General features: G+C 39.3%; 1 protein-coding gene across 1 annotated transcript; it reads left to right on the top strand.

Annotated features, from left to right (window-relative positions):
- Positions 1-432: 432 nt before the first annotated feature.
- On the top strand, positions 433-9861 carry LOC132056797 (ferredoxin--NADP reductase, root-type isozyme, chloroplastic). The gene is made up of 5 exons (XM_059449148.1): positions 433-586; positions 736-792; positions 7758-8084; positions 8224-8443; positions 9208-9861. The coding sequence occupies exons 1-5, from the start codon at positions 563-565 to the stop codon at positions 9705-9707; spliced, it is 1128 nt and encodes a 375-aa protein (XP_059305131.1). The 5' UTR covers positions 433-562; the 3' UTR covers positions 9708-9861.
- The last annotated feature ends 433 nt before the right edge of the window (positions 9862-10294 follow it).

Below are 10294 nucleotides of genomic sequence, written 5' to 3'. Positions count from 1 at the left end.
TATTTTAATTCAACCCCAATCTCTTCATAATTATATGATTATAACAAAAGAAATAAAAATCCCTTATTGTGCATTCCACTCTCAAAGAGTCTTTTTTAGCTCATTTTCCCCATGCTTGTAGCCTCTTATACATAGTAGTAAAGTAATTCTCACTATAAATCTTCTATTATTGCCTAAGCATCCCTACATTAATTTTGGAATAACTAGCATGGTTAATCAAATGACTGCGAATGATTATAAGAAAACTTAATACAGAGTGATTTAATTAGATTGAAAAAAAAAAAAATCCAAAAAAGTGTTAAAACAGAAGCCCTCAAAATTGAAATCAAAGAGTGAAGACTGAAGAGGCATCAATCTGTCCTTTGCCCACCTCCAAAGGGTCGCTATAATCCTCCCCTATTGCCCTGCCATTTCTTCTCCCTAGAAACCAACACCACAATATATATATATATATATATATATATATAAACCCCCCACCTGCATCTTTCTCCTTCAGTGTTTTTTCTCCATACCCACAAATACAAGGAGATAAATCATTTTCCAAGCTTCATTTGATTCCATCATGGCTCATTCAGCTATCTCCCAGGTCTATTTTCTTTAAAAATATTCCATTTTTATTAAGTTGGAATTCCATTTCTTGACTTCAAATACTGGATCCCTCCTGTCAGATTTTTTAATCATGGGTTTTAGAGGGATTTTAACAAGGTTGTTATTTGTATGTATATATGGGTGCAGGTGTCAGTTGCGGTTCCTCTCCAAACGGATTCCTCTTACCGAAGATCTACGTTTAAGGTTCTTCTAATTCTGTACTGATTGCTATTAATTTCCATTTCCTATCACATCGACTTAATGGAACTGTAATTTGACAAATTGCACTAGTTCTAAATAGCACTCAAGTGTTTGTCTATCTATGTCCTCCTCAGTAAAATAAAAAGGGAGTTGATTTGTTTTTCGCCTAAAAAAGAAAAGAAAAGAAAAAATTGTTCAGTATTTTTTACCTGCAAATCCAGTCGTTGTCATAGCTTGAGTTATTTGAGTTTGACAATGTCTAAAAACTGTTTACATCAGAAATTTGATGGACAATTACATGTTGAGTGGTCCAATTGGTGGCTGTGACAGTCAATGTGCTTTTTCCTTTTCTGTTTTCTATTTTATTCCTCTCCCCTCCATTCTTGCAATGCAAAATGCAAATCGGTCTTGATTAATATTAGCTTTCCAACAATGTGCTAAATTTTGAAAGATTTAATGAAATGATATTTTGCATCAACTTGTGTGTCTTGTATATTCAGGCTTGCTCAGTCATCTCTTAACTAATGTTGTTGTGTCTTCCTGCTCGTCTACATCACAAGACAAGATATTGATGGTTCTATCTTCCTAAAGATCTAAAGTAATCACAACTGATATGCTTCCTTTTGATTCCCATGCTCCTAGAACCCTAACCTTTTTCTATCTTGTAACGGGTAATCGAGAATTTCATGACTAATTCCTTCTGTATCTAAGCCTTGCTTTTGCTTTTTCCTCTTGAATCTAAGTCATTATTATGAAGGCGGCTTAATGCATAGTTTTCCCTCCTACAACTTGTAATGAAATCCCTTTGACACACCCTAAATTCATGGAAAAAGCTATACACGCTAAACCTTTCCTAAATTATGTCTAATACACACCATTTTAGCTACATGGCACTCGCATGTTCTACACACAAAAGAAGCGAGTAAATGCAAATTCTTTTTGTTTGAAGCTTTACAAGGATGCCACGTGTCCAACTTCTTAATTTTTTCATTTATTTTGAGTCATTTCAATTTTCTAAAATTGTTTTACACATGTAATAAATAAAAGTTAAATTTCTCCCACTTTATTCATCGGCGGAACAAGATTTTCCTGCATTAGCTTGATAGCTTCTAAGTCCTATTCTCTCATAACTGTATATTCTTTTTGGTTTTATGCCTTTTTGTTTAAACCGCTGAATTCTTGGTTGCATGTAACTATTCTCTTTTCAACTCTTTCATTTATTGAGGACTAGTAGTCTATGTTGGAAGGTTAAGTCTTCTCATGGTATGACCTTCCCATCCTTATCTGTTGCCCAATCACTTTTTCTGCTAAGAATGGAATCTGCCTAGCTTTGGTTATATCCCTTCCTAAATAGTATCGCGTGATTCCCTTTTTCAGAAGTAGGTGCTTAGCTAAAATGAAATTGTATGTTATGGAGAACTCTAAAATAGTCTTTCCCCTTTCATTTCTGATACCATAACCATATCCAATGTGACTGGTCGAAATCTTCACTACATCTACCCAAATATCTATTCATATTTTCCGATACAGATCTATTGGTCATTTTGGGACCGGTTGATCATTTGGGACCTTGTTGATCAAAGTAACAATATCTTTCAAAATATTGGTTTCAAATTTGCTTATTTGATCCTATTTGTGAAGTATAGGCAGTTAGGCACTAATGGTGTTGATTGTCTCCTTTCCTGCACTGGTCTTAACGAGATAATTTTGTCATCAATCCTCTCTACTCCACCAATTTTAACCTTCAGTCCTAATTCTACTATGTCTTGACCGTTCTTGTTTTCATCTATTCTGCATTACCACAATATATAACTCATGTTGCCAGGATCTCTAGTTCTTTTTTCTTTTGAGTCTTGTCCGCTTAGTCTCTTGTAGACTTGCAATATCAATCACTTCTCTCTTTAAGTTATCTATTAATTCTATTGATCTATTATTCAATGATCTGATGTTCAAAATATCTACTTGAATTTGATACGTCAAGGCAAACTTCCTACTCCTGCATGCCAAATGATTGTGAGAACCCTTTCCTTCCTAGCACTACATCCGAGAAGTATTATACACCCGTATATTGTGTGAGAACGCCTCACTTAACTCACTCTCGTTCATGTAGTGATATGATGAACTTCCTTGCTCATTTAAGACTATAGCTTGTTGGTGATTTAGCATGTGCTCAGGTAGACATGTACAACAATTTCAATATTTAGATAATTCATCATGTTAGAATATTTCAATACTGGTGGTCAATTTACCACAATCCTTGTCTTTTATCTGGGTTTAGTACTAATAGCACGATTAAATATTGGATTCCTTTTCCTTTTCCCGTTAAATCTGTTTCCATCAAATTTTGTCGTGTTATGTTTCTGCCTGGAGTAAAAGAGGAGTTGGTGATTATCGAGTTTCTCCAATTTTCCATTGTCCTTCCAATACATCCAGTTCCATGTGATATCATTGGTTTTTTTCTCTCTTCCACATACTATTTCCTACCACTTTGAGATGATGTCAGTGGGAAATTCAGAAGGTGGTTGTGTTTCCCAATTTTCGGATAATGTTTACAATCTTAACAACCATGTCTACTTTTCCACATGACGTTCTTGAATGTCTCTCAAGGGTGTGAATAGATGATTCAAAACTGTTTTTTATTTTTTATGAAAAAAAAAGACAGCTCTTGATCCCAAAATTTATCTCAATGGTGTCAAAAATCAGAGTGCTTTTGCCAATGTAAATGCTTGAACTATCTAGTGAGAAACTAGACCTATTAGATAGGGGAGTGAAGGACTAATCCAAATACTTCACCAGAAAAGACAGAGTATACCTTGTTTAAATTCTGTGAAGCTTGGAAGAGAAATGGAGCTGGAAAAGGTGTCCAAGACAAGGGCTTCTTTTTTCGAGGAAGAAGTATGCCATAACGGTTGTGGTGGGAAAATCTAAGTTCGCCTGTGGTTATGCAAGGGCTGCAGCAGTGAAGTAATATGATCTGACGAGCAACACATGGTGTGTGAAAAATCTGCTCCTTGTATCTATTGAGGGGTGAAATTGGTGTTAAAACTCCGTTCGTGTTGCTAATGGTGTTAACAAGAACTGGGAATGGGTTTGTAGATTTAGTAGGGTTGTGGTATTTTGGGTTTTGCTTCTTGGGAGTTGAGAGGTGGATAGAAGAGGAGATGAAACGAGATGAAAAGGTCGTCGAAGAGAGAGTGACAGTCGCAGGAATATTTTTCCCTTGGGTTCTTTGCTTTTTGGATTTTTGTAGTGAAGGACTGTAATTTTTAAGTTAATGACATGTGTCACGACAACATTGGTGCTTGACATACACTTGTGGGGAAAAAAAGAGCAAACACTGAAGAGGTGTGTAAAAGCTATGGTTGGAAAATGATTGGTGTGTAAAGCTTTTCCTGTGAAGTAGGGGTGTGTCAAAGGAATTTTGTACAAATTGGGGTGGGGGAGGGAGATGTGTATTTAAGTCTATGAAGAATATTATGATTGTTGAGAATATAATTAAGTAAATAAAAGTGTGCTCTCTTAAGCTTTTAGATGAGATGGTCACACATTTAAACATAACATGGTACCAAAACAGGTAGAGGTCCCAGGATCAAATCTCACCACCACCCATTATCAAAAGAATTTCCACGTGCTTGGTCGTGAAAAAAATCGGGGTTGCACATAAGGGGGAGAGGGGGGGGGGGGGGAGGGGGGTTGAGAATATAATTAAGTAAATTAAAGTGTGCTCTCTTTGTCCTACCTTGGTAGGAGTAAGGTAAACGTTCTACTCTAAAGACCGTGTTGTGGGATTTCTTCAGGTTGTTGTTGTTGTGTTGTAAAAGTGTGCTCTCTTTAAAATCTTAAGCTTTTAGATGAGATGGTCACACACTTCAATAATGATCCAAGTTTCGATATCCGTTGGTGATTTCCAAGGGAGTAGCTTGATTCCTACATATTCACTCTATTCTTTTGTGGTAGACAGCAAGGATGATGAGGAGAAGCGAACAAATAGGGAATTGTATAATATGGCAAGGAAGGAGGCAAAGTTAGCGGTTACGGCAGCAAAGACATCCGCTTTTGAACGCCTGTATGCAGAACTAGAGGACAAAGGCGGGGATAAGAAGTTGTACCGACTAGCCAAGGCGAAGGAAAGGAGGGCGCGTGACTTGGATCAGGTGAAGCGCATCAAGGACGAGAATGGCAGGGTACTGGTGGAGGACACTTTCATTAGACGGAGATGGCAGTCATGCTTCCACAAACTCTTGAACGACGAAGGGGACAAAGATATTGTGTTGGGAGATTTGGAGTACTCCGAGAGGTGTCGTGATTTTGGATATTGTAGGAGTATAAAGGTTGAGGAAGTTAAGGGTCTTGTTCGTAGGATGAGTAGGGGAAGAACGGCCAGGCTGATGAGATTCATGGGGAATCTTGGAAAGGCTAAGCGAGGAGCGGGTTTGAGTGGTTGACTCGGTTATTTAATGTCATCTTTAAGACGGCTAAGATGCCGAAAAATGGCGATGCGATACAATGATTCCATTGTATAAGAACAAGGCGACATTCAAAGTTGCAACAATTACGGAGAGGGATCAAGTTGCTAAGCCACACTATGAAAGTGTGGGAAAGGGTGGTGGAGATGAGGGTGAGGAGAGGCGTGTCTATCTCAGAGAACCAGTTCGGATTCATGTCGGAGCGCTCAACTACAGAAGCTATTCATCTTGTACGAGGAGGCGGGTGGGCCGGTATAGGGAGAGGAAGAGGGACTTGCGCGTGGTATTCATCGACGTAGAAAAGGCATACGACAAAGTGCGCGAGAGGTTACATGGAGATGCTTGGAGGTAGAGGTGTACAATGGCGTACGTTAGGGCGATCGAGGACATGTATGATGGGGCTAAGACTAGGGTAAGGACTATAGGAGGAGACTCGGAAGCACTTTCCGGTGGTGATGGGGTTGCGCGAGGATCGGCTCTTGCCCGTTTTTATTTTCCTTGGTGATGGATGGATTGACGCGGCAAATTCATGGTGAGGTGCCATGGTGTATGTTGTTGCGGATGACATAGTGCGATTGACGAGTGCCATGACGGAGTTAACGAAAATTGGAGGTTTGGAGACAAGCGTAAGTCTAAAGGGTTGAGTTGAGTAGGACCGAGGACGAGTACTGGGTGCAAGTTCGGTGATATAGTGCGTAAGGGCGCGTGGAAGTGAAGCTTGGCACCACAATTAAATACGAGAAGAAAGATAGTTTCGAAGTATCTTGGGTCTATTATACAAGGAAATGGGGAGGCGGTGATGACGTCACCGGATTGGTGCGGGGGTGGATGAAATGGAGGCTTGCCTGCAGGTGTTGTGTGACAAGAAGGTGCCACCAAAACTTAAAGGCAAGTTCTACAAAATGGTGGTTAGACCAACTATGTTGTATGGGGCGGAGTGTTGGCCATTCAAGAAATCTCATGTTTAGAAGATGAAAGTGGCGGAAATGAGAATGTCGCGATGGATGTGTGGGCACACTAGGAGCGATAGGATTAGGAATGAAGTTATCCGAGGCAAGGTTGGAGTAGCCTTAGTGGAAGACAAGATGCAGGAAGTGAGGCTGAGGTGGTTTGGGCATGTGATGCGGAGAGATGCAAATGCCCCGGTGTGGAGGTGCGAGAAGCTGGCTAGCGACGGTTTTAGAAGAGGTAGAGGTAGGCTGAAGAAGTATTAGAGAGAGGTGATTAGACAGGGCATGGCGCATTTCCTGCTTACCGAGGACATGACCTTAGATAGGAGGGTATGGAGGACTCATATTAAGGTAGAAGGCTAGTAGGTAGTCGCGTTTATCCTTTCTCACGAGTAGTTATATTGCTCTATAGTTTCTTGTCTTTTGATTTCTGCGAGTATCTGTTGGTTTATAATGGCTTATTTACTTTCATTGTTTTCATTTTCATAATTGCTTTGATTTGTTTGCCGTATCGACCTTTCCTATGCTTTTTCTTAGTCGAGGTCTTGGGAAGCAGCCTCCTACCTAAGGTAGGGTAAGGTCTCTTGTCTGTACCTCCCACTGAGACCCCACGTTGTGGGATTCACTGGGTATGTTGTTGTTGTTTCTTTTGTGGATATCAGCTTCTGTCTATCCTTATTCCTTAAAAAAGGCAGATCATGTATTCCATAACTTTTGGCTAGCTTGTATCTAAGCTGTTAAATCAAGAAAATTTGAGAAAAAGTGGAGAGAGGAGTTTGTTTTCTCTCTATATCCAGGATGCTTTTCCTTTGATCTCTGTGTTAAAGCCTACTTGTTTTCATATTCTAATTTGTACCATGATCCAGTCCAAGAAATAGGCAAATATCCTAAATTTTCTTTCTTTATAAGTAGCTCATAATTTTCTTTCTTTGCAAGTAGCTCATACATTTTCGTCTGCTTTGTGGTCTTGAGTCATTTAGATGTCTCCAATTAAGCACATTTGTTTTTCAAGTATGGGTCTTTTTGTTGCCAATATGTGTATTGTATATGTATCAACATGATTGTATCCTATATTGGCTGCCATACATTTTTTAGATTTTCCTTGCTTAATTAAAATGCATATCTCTTTGTGCCAAGAACACATTTTCCTTTTTCATCGGTAAAACAACTATTTGACGAAGAATGCAACATGCGCCAAGGTGAGCCATAGAAGTACATGGGCAGCAAGTACTACAAGAAAAGGAACAAACATAGAGAGATGAAGTAAATCATAAAGTGAATAAAGAACAAAAATCATGCAAGTTGGAGGACGTCAGGAACTCTGATAACTTACTAAATGAGGAAAGAAAAATAAAGTAGGAATATGTGATAGGCTGATAGCTACGTGCATCGGTTGATTTCCACACACTTAGTTGAATATGTGTTTCCAGATCTATGCAACATGTTTTGTCTGTTTCATTGACTGTTTGATAGTGATTTGACAAGACTAAAGAGTACTATTTGGTAGTTAATGTGTTCTGCTCCCCAATCGATATGCATTTAATTGTTACAGGCTACAAGCTTAACATTCAGTGATAAATCATGCATCTCTATGCCATCTATCGATCTAAAAGCGACACGATCCAGAAGCCAATATATTGTTTGCATGTCAGTCCAACAAGCTAGCAAAGCCAAGGTTTCAGTTTCACCTTTATCACTTGAAGATGCAAAAGAACCACCCTTGAATATCTACAAGCCCAAGGAACCATACACAGCGACAATTGTCTCTGTTGAAAGGATTGTAGGCCCAAAAGCTCCTGGGGAGACTTGTCATATTGTCATTGATCATGATGGCAAACTTCCTTACTGGGAAGGACAAAGTTATGGTGTCGTTCCTCCTGTAAGTTCTGGCTCCATTTTTCCTATTATTTTTATTGCATTGAAAAGCTTTCTTGTTCTGATAACAAGCCTTGCTACATGCTTAGTATAATTTCTACATCCATCAGTCTTTCAGAGCCTCACATCTTAACTCATTTCAGGGTGAAAACCCTAAGAAACCAGGGAGTCCCCACAATGTTCGTCTATATTCAATTGCATCCACCAGATATGGGGACTCTTTTGATGGGAAGACGGCTAGCTTGTGTGTCAGACGAGCTGTTTACTACGATCCTGAGACAGGAAAAGAAGACCCATCCAAAAATGGTGTTTGCAGCAACTTCCTGTGCAACGCGAAGCCTGGTGACAAAGTGAAGATCACAGGTGAAATCCAAGTAGTCCTTTTACAGATGTTATTCAAAGAAGACTTTACAAGCCAACACTACTTGTCTTCCATGCATTGCATTCTCAATTTGTCACATCTGATCACATCATTTGCGTTTTGGCCCAATGAGTAGGGTTTTCCAACATTTCAAAAGAGGGACAAAGAAATGATCTTTGAGGCATCATACTGTTGAAAAATGATCTTGTCAACAAGAAATTATATTGTTCAGTTGACCGTTTAGGTTGGACACATATCAGATTGAAGATATTTGCCTTTTCCTTGTGTAATTCAAATTGCCGGCTGATAAGCATACTTTTTCTCCTAAGAGTATGCATCAGTGCTTTGTCAGGCACTATCACTTGAACCTTTTACCTTGACTATCTGATCATTCGAGATATCCTTAAATGCCTATTTTGTACAACTAGTGATTTCCTTGCTATTATTAACAAGGAAGTGAATTTGCCTTCCATTAGTCTGTTGGATGGCCCTTCTAGATTTGGATTTGGCGTAACTACCCCTTTTAGTTACAAACTTCCCCATAAAGAACTTTGCTCAATGATCTTCCTACACGGTCATCTTTTGCTCTAACCGCGCGCTTCCAATTTCTAAATAAGATACCCTGCTGAGAATTAAGAGTCCTAGTGATGCTTTGCACCTAAATAATCTTTTTCATGTGGCTCTTAGATTCTTATACTTTGTCGGTTGCATAGTTATGTTTGAAACACTGAGGTTCAGTTTTCTCCTTCTTTGGATGTTTCCGCAGGTCCTTCTGGTAAGATAATGCTTCTACCTGAAGATAATCCAATTGCCACACACATCATGATTGGAACTGGAACTGGTGTGGCTCCCTTCAGAGGCTACCTTCGTCGTATGTTTATGGAGTCAGTTCCAACTGTCAAGTTTAATGGGCTTGCTTGGCTTTTCCTTGGGGTTGCAAACACTGACAGCCTTCTATACGACGATGAGTTCACCAAGTATCTCAATGACTACCCAGGCAATTTCAGATATGACCGTGCTCTTAGCCGAGAACAAATGAACAATAAAGGGGGGAAGATGTATGTTCAGGATAAAATTGAGGAATACAGTGATGAGATCTTCAAGCTGCTGGATGAAGGGGCCCACATCTATTTCTGTGGGTTGAAGGGTATGATGCCTGGAATCCAGGATACCCTTAAGAGGGTTGCTGAGGAGAGAGGTGAGAGCTGGGAGCAGAAGCTTTCACAACTCAAAAAGAACAAGCAATGGCATGTTGAAGTCTACTAATTAGGAAATATTTAATTGTTGCATTTGTTTGTGATTGTTGATTGTTGTCAACTGAACTTAGCAAGCAAGTTTAGATGACACATTGTATTGCTAGTAGACATATTGTTCATGCTGCAAGGGAGAAATGAAATAAAAACTGTTGGTACTTGAGTCAGATGATACCTCGCACTGTTTGTATTTCTTTTGCGATGTCTCCGATTGGCATTTTGAGCTGCTGCTCTGTCGCACTTGAAATTGGTGCTAGTGCTTGTTTTTGTATTTATTTTTGGAAATGCTGGTGTTAATCTATTGTAGCTGGATTGGAAACCAGGAGAGCTGCACAAAACGTTACTGGCTTATGTTATCCTCAATTTGTGGATGTGCGTTTGGCAAAAGTTGTTTACATCAAAGTGTGAGGTTTTGAGTTTCCTGCTACAAAGGATTTCAACCCGAGTCTGTTTCGTGTTATTAGTACACATAGGGTGTGTTTGGTAGGGAGGAAATCGTTTTCCAATTTTAAAAAGTCAGTTCTTTAAAAATAAGGAAAATGACTTCTTTGGTAGGAGTAGGGAAAAAAAGTTCCGTCAGTGGCATTTTACTCCATTCAA

The sequence above is a fragment of the Lycium ferocissimum genome, chromosome 5 (assembly GCF_029784015.1).
Source record: "Lycium ferocissimum isolate CSIRO_LF1 chromosome 5, AGI_CSIRO_Lferr_CH_V1, whole genome shotgun sequence".
NCBI classification, from domain to species: Eukaryota; Viridiplantae; Streptophyta; class Magnoliopsida; order Solanales; family Solanaceae; genus Lycium; species Lycium ferocissimum.
Note: the sequence above shows the minus strand (reverse complement) of the source record. Positions and strands in the feature narration are given on the sequence as shown.

What these genes read in the sequence shown, in the direction of transcription:
- LOC132056797 (XM_059449148.1), top strand. Translation starts at nt 563, where the DNA reads ATGGCTCATTCAGCTATCTCCCAG. An exon ending in CTCATTCAGCTATCTCCCAG is followed by an intron (nt 587 to 735) that starts GTCTATTTTCTT and finishes ATATGGGTGCAG; the next exon opens with GTGTCAGTTGCGGTTCCTCT. An exon ending in ACCGAAGATCTACGTTTAAG is followed by an intron (nt 793 to 7,757) that starts GTTCTTCTAATT and finishes TAATTGTTACAG; the next exon opens with GCTACAAGCTTAACATTCAG.